General features: G+C 52.1%; 1 protein-coding gene across 3 annotated transcripts in view; it reads right to left on the reverse strand.

The window, feature by feature from the left end:
• Positions 1–7,613, reverse strand: part of TPP1 (tripeptidyl peptidase 1) — a 152,532-nt gene extending 144,919 nt beyond the window's left edge. Inside the window, exon 1 of one of the 3 annotated variants that reach the window (XR_014967990.1) lies at positions 7,181–7,493. Coding sequence is in view for 1 of the 3 variants with exons in the window: in XM_085623560.1 (XP_085479686.1) it covers positions 7,181–7,188 (8 nt within the window). In the remaining 2 variants the exon portion in view is untranslated. Of the gene's footprint in view, positions 1–7,180 lie in introns of all 3 variants that reach the window. The other 2 variants (XM_085623561.1, XM_085623560.1) reach the window with 2 other exon arrangements.
• Between the last annotated feature and the right edge of the window lie 15,124 nt (positions 7,614–22,737).

Consider the following 22,737-nt stretch of genomic DNA (forward strand, 5'->3'; position numbering starts at 1 on the left):
ATTAAAAATGTAACCTTATGTTGTGCAGACAATGGTGAGTAAGAATGCTATAGATATAGTATTGGAGAAAGGGAACCTTGGTTACTCGACTGCCATAATTGGGTGGGTTAGTCACCCTTCCCAAAACCCGGTGTCCGGGTGCCACTGTTCTTGCTGCACAACTAATAGCTAAGGCCCTGTTTTTCAAGCCTGGGCAGTGCATGTGCTGCTCTGCGAGCCATGCTGGATTTGAGTATTGAATAGAAGCCCCGCCCACTCTCCACACATATTTGTCATTGGCTTTGTGTCATTGTCTTTCGTAAATGATGGCTTCTGATTCGTTAATAGGCCTGTTAGTCCCTCCTTAGTACCGCCTTGTCTTCATTTGCATCCTCCCATGAGGACTCCCATGGTTTTTACACTGTAGGTTTTATTTAGTCTGTAAGCACTATTTTCTTTTATGGTTTCTCCTACTGCAGGCACGACATGCTTTCCTGCAACAGTGCTGCTTTGCTTGCACTTTTTCATTTAAATGTTTTGGCAGCACAGCACGCTATTCTAGCGTCCGCATGCTTTTATTTTATATAATAACTCCACTGCAAATAAAAAAACAAAAGTAAAAACATTGTTATTTTCAACGCCAATAGCTCTAACTTTAAGAAATGCGAGACCTATTGCATTGCAAATGCTTGTTTCTACTTCTTTTCACTCTCTCTCCCCAAACAAGAATTGCCTCCACGAATCGGGCTGGCGAGAATGTGGTAACGCACGGCATGACAGGCATGCACACATATTTAAGCCCGACCTGTTGACTTTGCCAAGGCTTGTTTTTCATCAAGCCCTAATCCTGGCAATTCAGATTCAACTGACCAATGACAGGAGGGTGCAGTGTGTGATGCTCTGGCTTGCAGTAATCTAATTCAATCAGCCTCCTCGATTTAAGGCGCAGAACCACCCCTACGGACGCATGGGCTGTATTCCAACACGTGCTTTCCTTCAAATAACACCAACATTGTGGGGATGCAAGATACCGGTTCACAGTATTGGCCGGATGAACCTGGTGCTGCCTCAAAGTCAAAATCAACTCATTTATATTTTGTGAAAAAATGAACGGATATCCCTGTAGCAGCCCTGCATACTTCCACAGCGGGAAGACCCAAAGAATTAGATTTCACTCTGGTAGAATGTGGTTGCCAAACACAGAAAGATAGTTTTTTCCTATCATCTTAATATGGTGTAATATATTTCACAGAGCAGTGAGACATGAACCCATCCAGATCTCTACATACATTTTTGAAGAACATGTCACAACTTTTGACAGCAGGAAGATTAGGGGTCCCTTTTGATTTTAGTTTCAGTCCAGTAACTTTACTATGTCCAATATCTCTCCCTAGATCCACAGACAGACTCATAACACAACCCCGCCTCCTTTTAACACTCCTCCCTAAAACAGTGTATTCTTTACTATTGCAGCCCTGAAGAAGTCAGCTGAAACACTGTCAGCTCAGACGAAACACGTGTTGGCGAGGGCGAAGTTTATCAACAAGATGTTAAAATAAAGAACTTGACTGTTGATTCCACGATCTCATTTGTGACTTAGAAGGGCTCAGAGATGGTTTTCAATCTTGGATCTTCCTGCAGGGGAAGCATTGGTGGCTCTCCCTTCTCCTTGAGCACCAGATATTTTGTATTCTCATTTATTGTTCAGTTTGATGTTCCCTATACTCTGGTTGTGTGCACCCGTGTCCCCAGTCACCATCAGACCTCATTACAACATGTTCTTTATTATAGCTGTTATGTTATGTTAATTGCACTTATAGAGCGCACGATTACCCTTGGGTGTCCTGGCGCTGTTGAGCAGGCCAGCAACAATCAAAAGCTGGAACAAACATGATTTATTTACTGGGCCGAAGAAAATGCTCGAATTAAACTCCTAAATAAAGCTGCGTGCGGGAAGTTAAGGGGAGTTCCATATGAATGTTCTTGATACAGAAAATGTTTTTTTTTTTCAGGTTTTAAAAATGTTTTTTTTGCACATTTAAAAAAATGTGCATTCCAATAATTAAAATCATTTTTGGACAAATAAAAATGGCATGTAAAGGAATGTCCTCCCCTACCCCCCTTTCAAGTGCGAAGTCCATGGTCTCCTGACACTTGCAGGCCGCTGCCTTGGAAGAAACACAAGGTCGCCCACTCGTCAACTATCGACAGCTTCCAGACCTAAGCGAACCCCCAGACAGAGAAGTAAGCAGCAGCTGCAGGGGTCTGTGTCGTTGCTTCCTGGCTCCCAACAAGAGGCCTCTCTTGGGGGGGGACAAGGGAGAATCTCGCCCCTTTGGACCCCGGTCCCCGTGATGCAGCCCCCCCCCCATCACCTTCCTGCAGCCTAGGACGCTGGTCCATGAGACACAGGTCAGACGCTCTATGCGTGGGGATAAATGTCAGGCATCACTCTAGTCTCGATGTGTCCTCCAAAATCACAGCCAAGAGAGGACCTGTGTCAGCGCCATCAAAGACCAGGCCGTTACAAGGGCTCCTCCAACCGCTGGCGCCCCAGGGTTCACCATCCAGAGTCTCAGGAGCAGCACGAAGATGGACCAGACCCCAGGATGCAAAAAGAACAGTTGAAGGACAGAATGCAGATCAATGTCACACATTCACCCCAGTACAGAGATCTGGGCCTAAATCCATCGTTTTTTTTCTCACCATGCCATTCCAGTTTGGACCCAGCCATATGCAAATCAGTCTTGACCCTGTGCCTCATGGGAACAGTCCAGCCCGAACTGCCAAGCCAGGTCCTCCCTTGACTGGAACCAAGCATCCTAAGACCGGTTTCGGGGTTTCACCCCTCTTCAGCCAGGATAGCTTGATTCCAGTGGCATGGAGAGCACGGGACTCACGTCTGAGCATACCCGTCCCACTCGGGGTGACAAATGCAAAAACAACAATTGATGGACAGAATGCAGAACAATGTCATACATTCACCCCAGTACAGAGATCTGGGCCTAAATCCATCGTTTTTTTTTTCTTCACCATGCCATTCCAGTTTGAACCCAGCCATATGCAAATCAGTCTTGACCCTGTGCCTCATGGGACCAGTCCAGCCCGAACTGCCAGGCCAGGCCCTCCCTGGACTGGAAAAAAGCATCCTAGGACCGGTTTCGGGGTTTCACCCCTCTTCAGCCAGGATAGCTTGATTCCAGTGGCATGGAGAGCACGGGACTCACGTCTGAGCATACCCATCCCACTCGGGGTGACAAATGCAACAAGCATTTGCAATGCATTAGGTCTCGCATTTACGCGAGTTTGAGCTATTGACATTGCAAATAACAATGCCTATTGGGATTGTCATTTACAATGCCAATAGCTTTAACTCGTGTAACTGCGAGATCTATTGCATTGCAAAAGCTTGTTTCCGGACTGCAGTGAGAACAGGCACATCCATGTGCGCGTGCTCACACTCCTCACTTCTCACTAGTTACGGCATGACGTTATGCCCGGTGAGCATTGTAGGGAAAGGGAAATCCTTTAAAGAGAGTCATTTTCTCTCTGGATTTCCCTTCTCTTTGTGAAACTCAGGAGCAGCAACATTTTCGTGGTGTCACCAGGGCTTTAAGTGGAAGCTTTTTCAAAATTGTATACAAGCCGTAGTTGCTGCTTATTTATCTTATGCAACTAGCAACCACTGACAAAGCCAATAGTACTGACTTCTTGTAGGTATGATGTTACTTGTTGTATCATATATCTGATGCAATGACAGGAACAGCAAAATACAAGTTGTGCGGCACACTACGCTAAACACAGATTTTTAGCTTACGTGTTTTAAGCCACGCCCTTAATTACATTGACCACGCCCGTTTGAGATACCCCCCAGTGTTTTCATCCCACTTAAAGCCTTGCATTTGCCCTAACGGTTCAGAGACTGACGCCATGACTGTGTGACCAACAAAGTTAACCTGAATTGTGGCTGGCTTGGCACCAGTCTTAGCTGCGGTCCCTACACCTGCGTGTGCAATACACAAAAAAATCAAGTTATGTTTCCATATCCGTTAGCGTATATCTGTTTCGATCTGTTTGTGTGTCTTACCGTCTGTCTGCCCCAACGGTTCAGAGACTGACGCCATGACTGTGTGACCAACAAAGTTAACCTGAATTGTGGCTGGCATGGCACCAGTCTTAGCTGAGGTCCCTACACCTGCGTGTGCAATACACAAAAAATCAAGTTATGTTTCCATATCCGTTAGCGTATATCTGTTTCGATCTGTTTATGTGTCTTACTGTCTGTCTGCCCCAACGGTTCAGAGACTGACGCCATGACTGTGTGACCAACAAAGTTAACCTGAATTGTGGCTGGCTTGGCACCAGTCTTAGCTGCGGTCCCTACACCTGCGTGTGCAATACACAAAAAAATCAAGTTATGTTTCCATATCCGTTAGCGTATATCTGTTTCGATCTGTTTATGTGTCTTACCGTCTGTCTGCCCCAACGGTTCAGAGACTGACGCCATGACTGTGTGACCAACAAAGTTAACCTGAATTGTGGCTGGCATGGCACCAGTCTTAGCTGCGGTCCCTACACCTGCGTGTGCAATACACAAAAAATCAAGTTATGTTTCCATATCCGTTCGCGTATATCTGTTTTTATCTGTTTATGTGTTGTACCGTCTGTCTGACGATCTGCCCACCTCCGTCTTTCTGTTGCTCTATCATTGCCTCTTTGTTCACCAGATCTCCACCCTAGTGGACTGTAGTATGTGGTGGTGAAACACACACGTGCACTTCATGACTTGGGGGGGTTTAAAGTCTGTTTCCATAAAAGATGGCCACTGAAGCAGGGGTCAGCTGTCCCAGCGGTTTAAAGCTCGGATACCCAGGGAGTTCTCGGACGCACGTAATCCTCGGATGCCATCCCTGTATCCATTACGGGCGGGGGGGCTCCGAGCCTGGGGTGTGCACGGCATCGGGGTACACGCCAGCCAACAGCCACTTAAATGCGGTTTGTGAAAGAGCTCTCGTTGCAATGGACACGGCGCTCCTGAGACCCGGTCTTCTGATGCGAGTAACCATATCTGTCAGAGATGCAGTTAATCACATTAAGGGAAATGCGACGGGACCGTGTTAACAAACCTGGGGTAAAAACAGGTGACATGAATAAAAAGCAGGTATGATACATTAACCAGTAAACACGTTGTGCATACCTCAAAAAAAGATCCCATTTAAAGGTACCAACTACTGTCCCCATAACTTAATCTAACAAGGTGTGAGGCAGTTCAAAATAAACATGGCAGGAGGGGGTGGCAAATGGTGTGCATTTTCGCGGCCGCTTTGATGTTCTCAGTGGCCGCACGGCTCACTGAGAACATCAAAGCGGCCGCGAAATGATCAGGTAGGCTACCAAATGGTGCACGCGCCCGGCGCACATGCACTGTAGTTGGCGGCCTGAAAGCACTGGTTTGCACTTCCAAATCCCCTTTTACAAAAGCTCTCGAGAGCAGCGCTAAAGCGCTGGCTCAGGCGAGACCTAAAAAGAACACCAGGATGGGCCAGACCCCAGGGTGGACCGCACCCCAGGGTGAGCCGGACTCCAGGGTGGGCCAGTCTGTCCTCTCCATATGCAAGCGCTGGTGATGACCCCGTCAACCTGCATTAGGTCAATCTCGCTGTTACGTGCTGATGCGGTACGAGGCATAGATAAGGCAACATTCAAGGATCTACTACACATATATTTAATGGTGTAAATGAGTGTGTCAGCATCCACGCCCCCACAGAAGGCGCCAGGCAGTCCTCGGGGTGCAGTGATGCACAGCACACACCACCAAAGCAAGAATGGGTGATGCCACGCCATCAACCCTTACCCCACCACCACTTGTACCGTCAACAGAACACAAATATCTACTCCAGCACAACATGGCGCCTGACAATCACACAACATGGCTTCAAAGTTGTGTAGTTTGCAAAGCAAAGCCGCCCCAATACTCCCGGACTCTCCCAAAATACTGAACCAACACATCGCCTTACTCAGACTGCCTCCCTCCACGTGTAGAAAACTCCTGCAACAACATGGAAGCCGACAAACACCTCACTTTGCACACAATCACAGCTCACGTGCATAACACACAGTCCGACCTACACCGCACCTTTATGTTGTAGACAGCACTGCACGACCGTATTACCACCCATCTCTGCTCCGTGTTACCGCCCATCTCTGCTCCGGGTCACCGCCCATCTCTGCTCCGTGTTACCTGTAGTCTTACAGGAACGACCATAAAACAATTGAAGATAATCTACCCGGAGAGATGTCACGCATCTGGCGTAGAAAACCCCGACATTTGTATCCTACATTCTCAAGTGGCCCAAAGACATGAACGATGCCAGGAGTCGCTCCTGGCTTGTTAGGTAGCAGACTTCGCCTTCTGGGGTTTTCAGTTTTGTTTTAAACGTGTTGGATGAAATTGTTTTTGCTCCTGATATAATCCGAGAGTGAGGTGTAAATTGTCACATTGACTTTCTTTTTGGGGGAGGGGGATATTATTTGCGCACCAAAATCTTAAAGTGCTGATAAACACTGGACCGGTCACCCATGTTACATGCCAGCAGGGTTGGCCTGCCTTTTAATGAAGAGTGCAAGTTTCATCACGCCCTGCAATTACCAGGAGCAATTCAAATTGCATCACTTATGATTTCGAACCCTTGGTGGGTGTGCAGGGCTCCCAATGTAGGGTGCCACTTGGAATCAGGGCCAAGGCCGGACTCAGATGTTCCCTAATAAAGAGCTGTCGGCTGAGGTGTCACGCATGACCACTGACAGACAGTCCTGGGAGGCTGTGCAGGGCACCGGGGTCTGTTCTGGTCTGGAAGTCTCGCTAATGGGGCGTAAGCGTTCTAGGTGGTGCAAAAGGACTACAATTCCCAGAATGCACTGTGATGAACTAGGAGACAACAAGAGCAAACTTTATGTAACTTCTGCGGGTTAACAGAGAGGGCCATGGCATATCGTTTTCAACCGAGCAAGCAGGATTTCAAAGTGTGCTGGAAAAAGAAAGTTGAAAAAGATAAACCCATGGCTGTCTGCAAAAACATATTTAAAAAGCCCACAGAGGCATGCTGGTAAATGTAGTCTTACAAAGCCCAGACTGACCGGAAACAGACATTTCGCACAATCCATTTCCCGGGACAGCCCCGGGTCCAGAGGTGCTGCTTACCCCTCCATGCCTGCCGGGTCCCTCCCTAGGCTGAGAGCGGCGGGCTGTCTGTCTGTCTGTCCTGGAGTCCTCGGCGCTCTCTTTGAGTCCAGTGGTTCCTGCTGCTGTCAGTGCCCGCACTCTCAAAGCGCTGGCGCCCGCTGCCCTCCGTGGGCTCTGCCCCCGTCTTCGCAGCGCTGCCCTTCGTGTGTCAGCCTCGAGGCCCTGCCCCCCGTCTCCGCAGCGCTGTCCTTTGTGTTTCTGCCTCGAGGCGCTGTCCTCTGTCTCTCAGTCCCTCGTGCCCGATGCTTCCTCCTCTCACTGCGGGACTGTCAGCTGACTCTGGTGCAGTCAGGTGACTCCTGCCCTCTGCCGAGGGGAGGGGCCTGAGACTGCCACTGCCCTCTGCAAGGGCAAGAGAGGGGGACTGCCCATGTGACTCCTGCCCTCTGTGGGGAGGGGCCTGAGACTGCCTCTGCTCTGCACGTGCCTCTGCCCTCTGCACGGGTAGGGGAAGCATACTGCCCTGCCAATGCACTGGGCACAGTCCGGCTCAGTGACTGGCAGTAGTTGCAGGAGAGGGGCACTAGAGAAGGCGAGGAGCCGAAGGGAGCAGGAGTACAGCAGCAGGAGAGAAGGCGATGAGAAGAGGAGAACAGGCAGCAAGTGTACAGGTGATGAGCAGAGGGGGCAGGCAGCAAGAGTACAGGTGATGAGCGGTCAAAGGCAGCAGGAGCACAATTGACCAGGAGTACAAGTGACCAGGACAGGGCAGGCAGCAGGAGATCAGGTGATGAGCAGAGGGGGCAGGCAGCTGGAGTGCAGGCGAGGAGCAGAGGGGGCAGGCAGCTGGAGTGCAGGCGAGGAGCAGAGGGAGCAGGCAGCTGGAGTGCAGGCGAGGAGCAGAGGGAGCAGGCAGCTGGAGTGCAGGCGAGGAGCAGAGGGAGCAGGCAGCTGGAGTGCAGGCGAGGAGCAGAGGGGGGCAGGCAGCAGGAGTGCAGGCGAGGAGCAGAGGGAGCAGGCAGCAGGAGTACAGGTGACCAGGAGAGGGCAGGCAGCAGGAGTACAGGTGACCAGGAGAGGGCAGGCAGCAGGAGTGCAGGTGATGAGCAGAGGGGGCAGGCAGCTGGAGTGCAGGCGAGGAGCAGAGGGAGCAGGCAGCTGGAGTGCAGGCGAGGAGCAGAGGGAGCAGGCAGCAGGAGTGCAGGTGATGAGCAGAGGGGGCAGGCAGCTGGAGTGCAGGCGAGGAGCAGAGGGAGCAGGCAGCTGGAGTGCAGGCGAGGAGCAGAGGGAGCAGGCAGCTGGAGTGCAGGCGAGGAGCAGAGGGAGCAGGCAGCTGGAGTGCAGGCGAGGAGCAGAGGGATCAGGCAGCAGGAGTACAGGTGACCAGGAGAGGGCAGGCAGCAGGAGTGCAGGTGATGAGCAGAGGGAGCAGGCAGCAGGAGTGCAGGTAAAGCGCAGGGATGATAGGCGTCAGGAGTACCTGTGAGGAGCTGAACGGTGAGTACATGTGTTGGCAAGGGGCAGTCCTTCACATGGTGATGGGCGTGTACTCCTGCCCTGAGCACCCCAACTGCCATGATGGCTGGATTCCCTGCTGATTTTTGTTGTCAGTAGTGAACACGGATCATGCGTGGGCCCCATAACATAGGCCTGTCTCACGGATTGCGGTCTTTATGGACTGGAAGGGCACCCAAAGCGCTACCCTCATAGTGGTGAAAGGCTACTGCCTTTGCTCGGAGTTAAGCAGCACGAGCGCAGTGGTGGCAGCATACCATCTCGTGATCCGTAGGCGTGAACAGGCCTTTTCACCTGTGTCACTGGACTGAAGCCTACAGGCTCCCTCAGTTAACGTTCCACTGCTGGGAGCCTACAACTCACCTTGTCCTGCATCAGGTTGGCATGTAGTGATGTGCACGGCTTGTGTGTCATATACATGTCCTGGGTGTACGTGTCCGGGCGAGTGGTACAATACATGAAGGCTGTAGTGCTGTGCAGTGCATGTATGCTATAGGCATATGCTGGGTGTATGTGTGCCCGAGAATCGTACAATACATTCAAGACTCTGGGTTCCATTTTGAGAGACCCATTGCAAACTGGAGGAACATGAGGAGGTAGAGGAAGCACCCCCAGGAAGATTTGTGGATCACTGCATTCCTGTGAGCCGTGTGGGACACACTGGAGGAAGGAGAGCCAGGCTCTTCAGTACACTTCAAAGGGAGCGCTTTGATTCTGGGAGAGTTAACTGTTCCTTCTTAAAGGAAGTAGAACCCAAAATACACTTCAAAGACTCAGACAAAAAAAAAATCTTTATCCGATTTCATAAAAAGCAGATTTTAAAAGATACATGATAAAAGCACAATATTACATTTTGGATAAATACGGATGAACACTAGCATGTAAAAACATTAAAATCAGGGGGCGTGGCCAAGATGACGTCTCAATAAGAGGCAGCCGTTTAGCTCTCCACTCCCGCTGGCCCCTTTCCCGCACCTCCAGTGGCCATAGGTGCGCCAGAGCCTGCCCGAGGGGTTGAGGGAGAGCTGCGGCACATCCCAGGAAGCAGCGGCGATCCGGACCCCCAGGAGAGAGGCAGCAGCGAGTCCGCGGAGGAGCGTCAAGGAGTTCCAGAATCCAAGGCATGGCCGTGGCGTTGAGCCTTTATTCACGAGCTCCTGCGCAGGTTCCTGGAGGTCCCCTGGAGCAGCATTGGGGGGCCGCCGCTGCCACACAACACCCCCCACTTGACAGAGCTCCAGGCGTCGCCGCGAGGCATACGCCTGGGGCTGCCGGGGAGGGCCCGGGTGGCGCGACCTACGCGGGGCCCTGGCTCCACCGGCCTGGTCGGGCCTCTCCTGAGCCAGCACACTGCAGGGACAACGGTTGACTGGGTACTGCAAGGGGGGGTCTGCACTGTTGTCTGGCCTGAGCGGACCCCATCCCGACGCCACAGTGTATTCCCCGGCGGAACCCCGAAGTGGTGTAGGGGGGCCGCCACCAGCCTACCACGCCTGCCTTTTAACAACATTCCAGGCAACGCCGACATGCACCAGAGGCGGAGGAGGTGAGCCTGGGTCGCGCACTTTCCCCGTGGCCGGCAGCCTGGTCGGGCCTTCTTTGCGGTAGCAGCTGCCTGAGGGGGCAGCCGCCAGTGCCCAGCAGATAGGGGGGCCCGCTGTACTGCCAGTCCGGAATAGACTCTCCCAATCTGACATTAAGGGCTTCCATGAGGTCCCCCTGGAATTATATAAGGGGGCTGCCACCACTACATAATACCCGCACAGGACAGCACTTTTAGTAGCAATAGCTCAGATTCGCACTAGAGATCTTGGAGGTGAGCCGGGGCTGCACGCTCCACGCAAGTCTCCGGTTCAAATGGCGTGGAAGGACCTCCCCAGTGGCAGCACTTCACTGAGGGGTTGGAAGCCTGCGCCCAGCAGACACCATTGGGACTGGGCAGATCCCTGCTGGGCACCGGACATAAGCTACACAGGACCTTGGGATCTGTGAAAGGCCGCAGGCCTCGCTGGAGGAGGACTATAGCGGTGGGAACCGAGGGAAGTAGGTAACTGCCCCTGGGACGCGGGGTAGCATGAGCAAACACAAACTACGCCAGAGACGACCAAGCTAGAGGTCCTGGCACCACAAGTTCCGCTGGACCCCTAGGTCACCTACCGGCTGGATTCCTTTGCAGCTGCCCTCACCGGACTTGACGAGGGGTCTTATGTTATTTGACATTTCTAACGCGCACATGTACTGCAAGAGTGTCCCAGCGCGAGCCTTGAGAGAGTGACGAAGCGCCAAGAGCCAAGATTAGGGGAATACGTCAGTTTTCAGCTTCTTCTTGAAGAGAATCGGGTCCTGAATGCCCGAAGCGCAGATCGTTCCAGGCCAAAGCGGCCTTCACAGATAGAGAGCTGCCACCTGTCCATTGCAGGCGAAAACTCGGAATTTGGGCCAGGAGTTGAGAGGACGAACGCAGTTCTCTTGCAGGGGTGTAAAAGGAAAACCATTTCTGAAGATAGCCAGGCCCAGTGGCATAAAGAGCACGGTGGGCGATGACAAGTATCTTAAATCTGACCCTTTCTGCCATGGGCAGCCAGTGTAAGGCACGTAGATGATGTCTCGCACTACATCTGGTGGAAACGTTCACGAGGAACCTCGCTGCCGAGTTCTGCACCACTTGCAGTTTACTTAATAGGTAGTTTGGGATGCCAACATAAAGGGCGTTGGTGTAGTCTAGCCGAGAGAGACTCCTTAGCCACCTGGGGAAGAAGGGGAAGAAACTTCCTGAGGGACTTTAGGACGCTGAGGCAGGTCCCTGCTAGCTTCTTAACCTGGGATGAGAAGCAGAGATTCTCCTCAAACCACACCCCTAAGTTCTTAACTGGGTTCCCGGAGGAGGAAGGCAATGCAGAGTCGGAGGGCCAGAATGATTCCCTAAACCGGGCGGGAAAATTGCCGAATAGGAGAATTTCCGATTTCTTCTCATTGCATTTCAATTCAGCCCCTGCCAACCAGCGGAAGACTGTGGTCAGGTAATGTTTGGCGGCCGAAGTAGAAACTTTGTTTTTCCTCCAAGTGAACAGGAGCTGGGTGTTGTCGGCATAGGTGATTATCTTTGCTCCCAAGTCCTCGGCCAACTGAACCAAAGGTGTGACGTAAATATTAAAAAGAAGCGGGCTCAAAGAAGAGCCTTGTGGAACCCCTGTGGTCAGTTTCTTCGGTGATGAGGAGAACGGTGGGAGCCGATCCTCCAAAAAGGATTGGAGCCAGCCCCAGGCAGTGCCTGAAACACCTATCTCAGCCAGTCGGGAGAGCAGCAGAGCATGGGGAACCGTATCAAATGCCGCCGAGAGGTCAAGCAACACCAAACCAGCCCTCCCGCCGGCATCCAGGCAATCTCTGATGGCTTCGGAAATTTCCACCAGGGCTGATTCAATACTAAATGAGGCCCTGAAGCACGATTGGGCCGGGTGGAGAAGGCCTGCTCTTTCGACATAATCAGTTAGCTGTCTAGTGACCACTTTCTCACAGACCTTGGCCAAGCTAGGCAAAAGGGAGATTGGTCTGTGAAGCTAAGCCTTTGGCGCTGTAGCGGGTTCCCCTCCCCCTGGTAACTGTGGAGGGGCAGACGTGGAGAGCTCGCTGCAACAGCACCATAGCCCATCTGAGACCACATGGCAACGCCTTGCCCATCGGGCCTCCTACTCTGGACCGTCACCCAAACAGTAAGGCTCTACAGAGACTGCGAAATGGCGGCCTCAAAAGGCAAGAAAGACAGATTGGTGAAAGATTTACTCCTCAAGCCGGCGGCTCAGCACACGGAGGGTCCACCACCAGCAAAGCACCTGGATGAGGCTGAAGGTGGTGAGGGACCGGAGGGTCCAATCAGCCGATCCTTCATGGAGTCGCTATTTTCCTCGCTACGTGAGGACCTGTCCACCATGAAACATGAGCTGTCAGCAGACATGAGGGAAATCCGGCGTGATGTGGACTCCCTAGGAGGAACGGATTAACAAGTTGGAGGAGCACGAGGTAGGCCAGGACTATTAACTTTAGCTGCTCCAGCAAGAAGTCATTAAACTGCTAAAACAGAACCTGGACCTCCAGGCCCAGACAGAGGACCAGGAGAACAGGTCCCGCTGGAACAATATCCGTATTCGTGGAATCGCTCGGTGTTAGACTTGGTATCTTTTTGGTGTGTTTCCCCCGAGTTTTTGCTTTCTGCCCTCCCGTTTTTTACTCTGTTTTTGCTGGTGTAACGTGTCTGCGCGCTTTTCACACTGCTGATCATTGGTAAAGTGCTGGTGCTCCTGTGGTAAATTGTGTTATGATTAGATGTTTGACTTACTTGTCAGTCCCCTGTAAAGGGCACTGCGGGTGCCGGGGCTTGTGAGTCAACTGCTACTCGTGGGCCTGCAGCAGTTTGTGCCACCCACGTACGTAGCCCGGAAAAGGTATAAGTGAATGCAGTTTGGTATGCCTTAACTCCTCGTCTAAAGACGCAGCCTTTAGCGAGGGCGCCCTTTTCATTCAGAGTTCATAAAGGCCACTTTTAGAAAGTGGGTATTATTTTGCCCGGTCATCCCGTGTGCCTCTGTTGGAATGTGGATTGCCTGTCTGGGTTTTGAACGACAGATGGCTAGGAAGCAGGGTGGCTTCCAATAGTCTAGGTAGGTCAGAAAAGGGCTAAATAGACCTGGGTTGCGATGGGGGGGAAGAGGGACGAGATTTCCTTGCACCTCAATGGGCCTGGTCTGCCTCTGACAAAGCCGTCTCCACCTCCTGCCAGGAATTCACGCCAGAGAAGGCCCAACTGGTTCTGGCCGGACACAGACACCCTCTGCCTGGAAGATTAAAGGATTTGTGTGTACAAATACTGGGGCGCAAACCCCTAAATGGTAGAACTGATCTGGATCAAGAAGACTGCCAAGAAGAAGAGCCGGAGAAGCTGCTTGAAGGAACGACTGCTTGGCTGCGTGCTTTGCTGGGCTGACCTGCAGTGGCTGCTTCTGTCTTTGGCAGTGAAAGGCCTGGACTGGACTTTCTGCAACCGCATTGGTGAGACTCTCCAAGGGCTGGAAGTAGAGCTTGCCCCCTGTTCACGGAGTCTCGGGAACATCAAAGACTACAGGTTATTCAACCCGCAGCACTGGGGACTGTGTGTTTCATACTGCAACCCCAAGAACACCACCTCGACGACGTCTCCGACGACCCAGCAGGCCCCGTGTCCTGAAGACACCACAGAGGGCACCGCCGCGACCCTGGTCTCATCGACGATGCCTGCTGATGCCCTCACCAAGCCGCTGCTCGCACTGCGACCTGTGGGTACTGCACTCCGCACCGCCTTACTTCACGCCAAAGCTTTGGCACCGCAGAGGGCACCGCCGCAATGCCGCACCGCGACCCTGGTCTCACCGACGACGCCTGTTGATGCCATCACCGGACCGCTGCTCGCACCGCGACCTGTGGGCACCGCACTCTGCACCGCCGCCCTACACCACGACGCCGTGGCCTTCCTGACGCCGCCACTTCCCACCGAGATCGCCACCGCTGCTTGCACCGTGGTTCGGGGGCACCGCTCGTTTTGTGCGATCATCCCCGCGATATTTTTTCCGCTTTGACCGCCTTCATTCAGAACGCTGACATCGGACCTATCATCTAGCGTTCCGAGCATCTTGGCATTCTATTTTGAAAATATCTCAGTGAATCCGTTTCCATTTGGCCGTTGCAGTGTGCTCTACGAAAGGTCCTTTGGACCCAGGTCTTTGATTTCTTAGGCTCCATGTGAACCACCTTTGGAGTTCTTTCAGCCAAAGTGTACCTGAAACAAGAACGGGAGTAATTCGGCCGGATCTTTTTCTACCTAACGAATGAATGTCTTTGCCGCTGCACAGTCGACTGTCTTGGAATTTAGATTTGGAGAGACCTACCTAAGAGCTTTATCGCTAGGAAACCCCTGCCTTTTTTCCTTTTTTCCTCTTTTCATATACGCAGGTCCCAGCCTGTGGGGGTCTGTCTGTTACGCCCTGAGGAAGGTGGTGCTCCTGGTTAGGAGTGGTTTCACCGAAACGCGCGTCGGCGTTGTTTGTTGGGCCTGCCATTCCCGCCCCTGAAACTCTCTATATACCTTGATAAATAGTTCTCTCTTACCATCTTGACTAATTATCAGAGTCCCCTGTGATCACTTCCTTGGGAATGGGCCCTCAAAAGTCTGTTTGGTTTCTGTTGAATGATTTTTTGTGATGCTGTATGAATGCGAGCTGTTTGAAGTTGAATGCATGCTTGTTTGATTAGAAATTGTCCCCCTATTCCTTACCTTTTTTTCCCCCCCTGTTTGGGAACCTGTTATTTGTCTACATTTGTATTATATTTCTGTTTTGTACAGTTTTTTAGTATGTTTTGCATGTTATTGATGTATTGCAAAACAACATAAACAAATGCATTAAATCCCCATATTTATTTCCAAATAAAAGGAAACTATATTCTTTCTAATGTGATCGTCTTGTGTTTTGCTGCACTTGCATTCGTCTTTTTTTGTCATTTTTTGTACCTTAATGTTACACCGTTCTTTTCCTTTCTGAGTGCCATACCGTTTGGAGTCAAATATATGATACTTTGTACATTCTTTAAACATAGGGGTAGAGTTTTTTGTGTTTTTTTGCTTGCACCGCTCGTAAGTTACATGACGCACCGCTCTCATCCCACACCGCAGCCTTGGCCCACCGACGCCGGTGCCATCGACTCTCGCTCGTCAGCCGACGACAGCTCTTCAGTACCGACGACGCCGCTGCTTGCACCGTGATCTGCTTGCACCGTGACAAGCACCATCTTCATCTCGCTCTTCGACCCTGGTCTTACAGACGACGTCATCTGATGCTGCCAATGAGCCGCTGCTCGCACCGTGACCTGGGGGCACCGCACCCTGCACCGCTGCTCTTCGCCCCACAGCACCCGACGCCTGTTGGCACCAGCGCTCCTGACCCCATCAGAAAGGAGCTCGACCTGCAATGTGAGTGACTTCAAGGTCCCCATCGCCCTGCATCTCTGAAAGGTACTGTTTGCGGGACTTCCCGACACCGTAGCTGGCCTGCGACCCCGCGGTCAGCCAGAACTGTTTTTGAGATTTGTGTGCTCACGATGCCGTGGAAGCCCGGACGGAGCTATCCACACAAGGAACCCTTTTTAATCAACGTATTTTTGAACTGTGAACTTTTAAGTATGGTATTGTGGATTTTTATCGTTTTTGGTCTTGTTTTAATTATATAAACATATTGGATATTTTTCTAAACTGGTGTGGTGTCCTTTTGTAGTGCGTACACTGTGTTACTGTGGGTTATGTGCAAATGCTTTACACACTGCCTCTAAGATAAGCCTGGCTGCTCGTGCCAAGCTACCATGGGGGTGAGCAGGGGTTATTTTAGACGTGTAACTCCCTTATCCTGACAAGAGTGGTGGTTTTTGCCTGGCTTTGACCCACGCCCTAGCCTACCAAAAATCCCATTTCTAACACTCAGGGTGAGGGGGACAGCAACATCGAGACAATGGTGGCGGGCCTCTTCTGCTTCATTCTGGGGTAGACCCCTGAGTTCCCCATACAGTTGGATTGCACCCATAGAGTGGGCCCCAGGAGAGCGGCGCTGGCCCCACCCGTGGATATCCTGACATGCGTACATGATTTTCAGCTAAAGGATTGGATCCTCAGGAAGGCTCGGCGCCGCTTGGACCTCACCTACGAAGGTTCAAAGCCTACCCTATACCAGGATTTGGCAGCCTCCACCCTTCTCAAACGTAAAACTTTCTGTCCAATCACGTCCTACCTCAGAGACGCTGGTATCAAATATACCTGGGGACACCCCTTTAGACTAATCTTTTAATTCAAGGGAGAATTGAGCCACATTCGATCCCTTTCTGCTGCGTGTAATCTTTTGGGCATCGAGGACCCTACAGCAGGCACATCGCTCCAGAATAATCTTCCGCGCAGCCGCCGCAGTGGTCATGGGTGGACCACTATCAAACCTCCCAGCCCGTCAACACGACCTGACCCAGACACTATGGCCAGAGAACGTCAGGCAGTCCTGGCGTCCCTCTCGGGGGCGTCTTCGGAATAAATGATCACACCAAGGCAGAATCTCTGACATTTGCATTTATCATTTTTGCCGGCTGCTGGATATAGCCTACTTATTGCTGTGGGCTTTGCCTGGTGGTAGTGGGGAGCTGTTAGTCACAGGTACCCCAATTTTCTTCTCCTGGGAGCAGTACTCTCTGAACATCGACTGTTTGCAATTTTTCGTCTTTAATGTTCTTGTTACGTTGGGGTGTTTCTCTTGTTTGTGATGGGTTCCCCCCCCTCCGACACACATTTCTCGGCCTGCTTGCCTGCCTGCGATCCTTGCCTAGCTAGAGTCTTATGGATGCTGTCCCACACGGGGCCCGCACAGGGAATGCATGAGTCGCCCCACAGCAATTATCTTGTGCTGTGCCTTCTCTACCTGCTTGGATGAGTATTAAAATCTTGACCCTTAATGTGAAAGGGCTCAACAACCCTATCAAACGCAAAGCTATCCTGTCTTATTTGGAGAACTCCAAAGCTCACATTTGCTTGCTTCAAGAGACCCACCTATTGCACAGCGATACACATAGGCTATGCTCTAAGGCATTTCCCCAGAAATAATTCTCCTCTCTCTCTACTAAGAGGGCTGGGGTTGCCATTCTCATTTCCTGCTCTTTTCCTGGGGTGGTGGGGGCGAAGGTGCTAGAGATTAGAGGTAGACTTTTGGTGCTTTCTCTTACTGTGGGGTCACACACGCTCCCACTAGCTACCATCTATGTTCCCAATGATGGCCAGGAGGCGTTCCTAAGCGAAGCGGTGGCCGACTTGACGTCCTCCTCTGATAGACAAATACTTCTGGGGGGTGATCTGAATAATGTTTTCGACAGGCGGCGAGATCACTCAGCTCAGAGGCAGGGACAGACTGGTGCTCTCTTGGGCAACACGTGGCAGAGGTTTCGTGACCTGGGGTTATTCGATGTGTGGCGCCACTTCCACCCCCATTCAAACGATTACACTTTCTACTCCCACTCCCGTGGAACTCATGCCCGCTTAGATTATTTCCTGGGGTCCCGATCTCTGCTCCCCTTACTACTAGACTCGGTTATTGAACTTCAGTCATTATCTGACCACGCAGCATTGACCATGACCCTGCTGTCTACCCCTGCCTCTCGCCCATTTTTTTGGTGGAGGCTTAGGGACACACTCCTCCACCATCCCGAAGTTATTGGCCACCTCACTAAGATGCTAAAGGACTACCTAACCGTGAATGACAGTCCTGAAACATCCATAGTGTCCCTCTGGGAAACAATCAAACTGGTGGCTGGGGAAGACTTAATAGCCACATCCTCTGCGGACAATAAAATACGTAGGGAGAAAAGGGAGGAGCTCTCCCTGCAGGTCTCCAATTTAGGGGGTATTCACAAAAGAACAGGTGCGCCGAGGGTATGGAGGCAACTAAAGACTGCATGAGCTCAACTGGCAAGCTTGGACTTGGACGAGCTGAATACTCAGCCCTCCGACTCAAACACATGTTCTATACAGGAGGAGATAGATGTGTCTGCTTACTGGCGCACTACCTCTGCGCGCAACGTCAGGCAGGGGCGGTCCCAACAATAATAGATGAGGGGGGCTCTGAACTTTCCCAAAAGGCAGATATTTCTCGCGCCTTTAGAGACTTTTATGCCAATCTTTATTCGGCACAGCAAATTCCAGAGCAAAACTCCTCGGCATACTTTCAGGACATAACATTCTCGCTTGACAGTAGATCAGGCCGCTTCGTTAGATAACCCGATCCGAGTCAAGCAGGTAATTTCAGCTATTGCTAGGCTTAAGCTCCTTAAATCCTCCATTGACTGGTAACAAGCATCCTGGGACCGGTTCCGGGGTCTCACCCCTAATCAGCCAAGATAGCTTGACTCCAGTGGCATGGAGAGCACGGGACCCACATCTGGGCATACCCGTCCCACTCAGGGTGATAAATGCAAAAAGAACAGTTGATGGACAGAATGCAGAACAATGTCATACATTCACCCCAGTACAGAGATCTGGGCCCAAATCCATCATTTTTTTGCTCCCCATGCCATTCCAGTTTGGACCCAGCCATATGCAAATAAGACTTGACCCTGTGCCCAATGGTAACAGTCCAGCACGAACTTCCTGGACAGGTCCTCCCTGGACTGGAAACAAGCATCCCAGGACTGGTTCCGGGGTTTCACCCCTCATCAGCCAGAATAGCTTGATTCCAGTGGCATGGAGTGCACGTGACCCACGTCTGGGCATACCCGTCCCACACAGGGTCAAGACTGAATTACATATAGCTGGGTATGAACTGGGGTGGCGCAGTGAGCTAAAGAACGATGATGGATTCAACCCAAATCTGTGACTGGGGGTGAGTGTCTGAAAAGTTTCAGCGCTCCGTCCATCATCTCTTTGTGTTTACGGTGTACCCATCATAGCAGATATCCTCCCGGGACCAGGTTTCCTGGAAAAATACCATATTGTAGGCCTTAACAAGGGTAACACAAGCATTAATATGCAGTTTAGAAAACAAGCCAGCAATGTTCCAATTAAGGAATTTGAGGTTGGCACGGTCCTTAACATCGACTTTATGTGTAGGAGGTGGCATCTGACCGCTCAGACTAGACATAGACACAGATTGGAGAAAGTCTAGGGCATTATTGATCCCTGAGCACAGGTCCAAGGGCACAACAGGCCAACCAGGCACAGGGGGAGGGTGAGAGGGCATATCAGTCAATCCAGAAGGACATTGCAGCGGCATAGTGGGTGTTGTAGATGAGGGTGAGGGCAGATGAGTATCCAGAGGAGGGGAGTTCTTAGGGTCCAAATCCTTGTTAGGGCCACATACCCGATCTCTTTGTCAATCGATGTCCTCGAGGTTGACAAGGGCCCGGTACCTGCTCCTATATAGAGGCTGCTCTTGATAGTGGGGTTGGCGATGGAGCTGGCGTGCACTCGACAGGGTGATAGATAGCGCCAAGTGTTGGAAGAAACCAAGAGGGTTGACTTTTATTGCCATGGGATGTGATAAACCTGACCTGGCCTGGAGCAAAATTCTCCCTGTATTTGATGGCTTATGAAAGTTTATGATAATGCAGTTACCCTGAAACTGTTGGGGTAGTGGCCCAATCCCCCCCACCCTGCGCACAAGAAGAATTTCATTGTGTGGGTTGTGAGGGAGAGAGAGAGGTGTGGTGCAGTGGCCAGAGCGACTAACGCCAGCAGCTGCTCAGCTCAGAACCATGTGCCTTTGGGCAGTAGCTCGCATAATCTCCCCGATGGCCCTCAGTGCCTTGAAACCCTTGAGGGGTGATATGTTTGCACTTTACAAACTATTATTATAAGTAGATCCAATGTCATTATAGATTATAGCTCCAGTGTGGCACCTTGTTTTTTAGGTCTAGAGTGGACTCGAGCGCCGGATGGAGGGCTTGGGGTGTTAGCTGAGGCAAGAAGCAAGGGGCAGAATAATCACGGGAGAGGATCCAAGCGAGGTCACGGCCCAGCAGCGGCCGTTAGGGTCCCGGCCCTGAGTCCTGGCTGGAAGAAAGATCTGGAGGAGAAATGGGGAAGGCAACCCCAGGCTGAGTGGCGGCGGAACCTCTGCCTCGTGGGCACCTGACATTGGGCCTGGATTCGGTAGGTCCAGGTGAGATAGGGTGCCGTGGTTCACTCTCACGGACGCAAGATTGCTCCTTTTGGGGGCCATTTGCCCATCCTTCAGATATTCTGTTAAGAGTGTTTAAGTGGGCCTCACCAGCTGAGAGACGCACGTACAGGGGGCAGAGTCACGTACAGAGGGCGGAGGTTGGAGTCCAAGAGATCACTAAGCTGCCCAGAAAATGCTGTCCCAAGGATCCCAGGGGGCTGTGCGGGAGTTGAGCTAGGGTGCTGGAAGCGGCTGCCCTTTGCTTGAGATGATAGTTTTGGGGCGGCCCCCCTTTAATTTATCCAAGTCTTTCGTGTGTTAAGTCGCAGAATCAGGGCCAGGCTAGTGCGCTTCATTTGCATCCCCGGTGGAAACAGCCCCCTCCTTGTCCCCGCAAGGATGGTAATGTTTGGAGCATTTACACTGCTAGGGGTTGTGCCCATTCCCAGATGCTTCCATTAGGCTGGGCATCGCCACAAAGATCGGTCAAAAGAGGGGGCGTGAAAGAGGGGACACTGCATGGCTCATCACATGAAACCTAGAGCCATCACTCAGCCAATTGAATCTCTTGATATAACGCACACAGCCCTGACCAAAAAACTGTCAATAGTGGTATGAGAATTCCCCTGAGTGGGCGCGGTTATCCCTCGAGCGGCTTTCCGTTTGCCCATCACGTAAGTTGGCAAATCGGAGACAAAATTATAAATAGGGGAAGGGCAGGATAAACAGCATGCGTAAAAGTTTAAACAACACAGAACCTTGGTTCAAGCAGGGGCTCCTAAAAGACATGGCAAAATACTTGAAGGTGGATCCAAGAGCGGGGCCCAGCCTCTTCCGGTTGATGACAGGCCTGGTCTTGGCCTGGTCATCCCCTGTAATGTCGTGACTGTGACGCGATACGCCTAGCGCGTACTCGTCAAGTCACGTGGTTATAATTAATAAAAGGTGATCGCGCACGTACGTACGCTACTATGGCTACGACGGCGGACCTGACAACACCGTAACTAGTCTCCGGGGTCTTTATTGGGTCTATCCCTAGGCCGCTAGTTGCGACTCCCCGGCGGTCGCTTTCCCGCATCGTGACTGCGGGAGCCGGAGGACACAACATAAACTGGCGATAAGGGTGGGCGTGCCCTCGCCGAAGTGATCAGGTGCGCTGGTATGGCGGCCGCGAGCGTTTCTCCTGGCTCGCGGCGCTCGTGCCCCAGCGCGCGGTGCGGAGCGCTGTTCGTTGCACACATCGTGGGGCGCCCGGCGTGAGGTGCTGTCACACGTCCCTGTTGCAGCGCTGCTGAACGTTGCGCACGAGGCGCGTGAGGCGTCGGCCGGCCTGCCACGTGGGTGAGGCCTAGAAGAGTGCCGGCTTGACGCGCCAACAACGCGCTGTGCTCCGTGACTGACTGCTGCTCAGGCTGTTGAAGGAAAGTTGTTCCTGGAAGGCCCTGTGAGTACGGGTTGCTATACTTGCTGGAAAGACTGAGGGACACAGCCCACCACCCAGTGCAGAGGCCCGGTACTCCCTAATTTTACACAGGAGGGAGGCTTTAGCAGTCAGGGCAGGCCAAGCGCAAGGAGGAGCACCCCAAGCACACACACATAAGGAGAAGGGGAGGGACCACCCACAAGCCCCTGCAACTCCTGCATAACGTAGTGCATCGGGACGCTGGGAGCGGGGAGTTCCCCAGGAAAAGGAAGGCCCAAGAGACCGGGAAGCAAGTCAGGCAGCCTACATAAACGCAGAGGTCTGAGAGGACCACGCACAGCGCTGAACATATATAATGGCCACGATACCACCAATAGAACCCTTCATTGTAGAGGGATCACCCTCTTCGATTGCGGCTAAATGGAAGGACTGGGAAGATCAGTTGCGCATATTCTTCGAGGCCACCTAGGTTCATAGGGACCAGAAAAGGGCAATGATTATCGACTCATCCTGGACATTCCCCGACACAGCCACATTTCTGCCCACCTGAGAGACCTGCACTGGCTCCCCGTCAGCAAGAGGATCACCTTCAGACTCCTCACCCACCCACACAAGGCTCTTCACGACATGGGCCCCGAATACCTCAAAACCCGCCTCATGTTCTACACACCTACCCGCCAGCTCCGCTCCGCTCCGCCAGCCTTCGCCCTCGCCACCGTCCCACGGATTCGCAGAACCACCACCGGAGGAAGATCTTTCTCCTACTTGGCGGCCAGGACGTGGATCCCCCTCCCCACCCACCTACGTCTGACCCAGGACCATCATTCCTTCAGGAGGCACCTCAAGACCTGGCTCTTCGAGCAGTAGCGGCCCCCCCCCCCTCAGCACCTGGAGACCCTCGCGGGTGAGTAGCGCGCTGTATAAATGTTCCT

The sequence above is a fragment of the Triturus cristatus genome, chromosome 8, assembly GCF_964204655.1.
Source record: "Triturus cristatus chromosome 8, aTriCri1.1, whole genome shotgun sequence".
Lineage (NCBI taxonomy): Eukaryota > Metazoa > Chordata > Amphibia > Caudata > Salamandridae > Triturus > Triturus cristatus.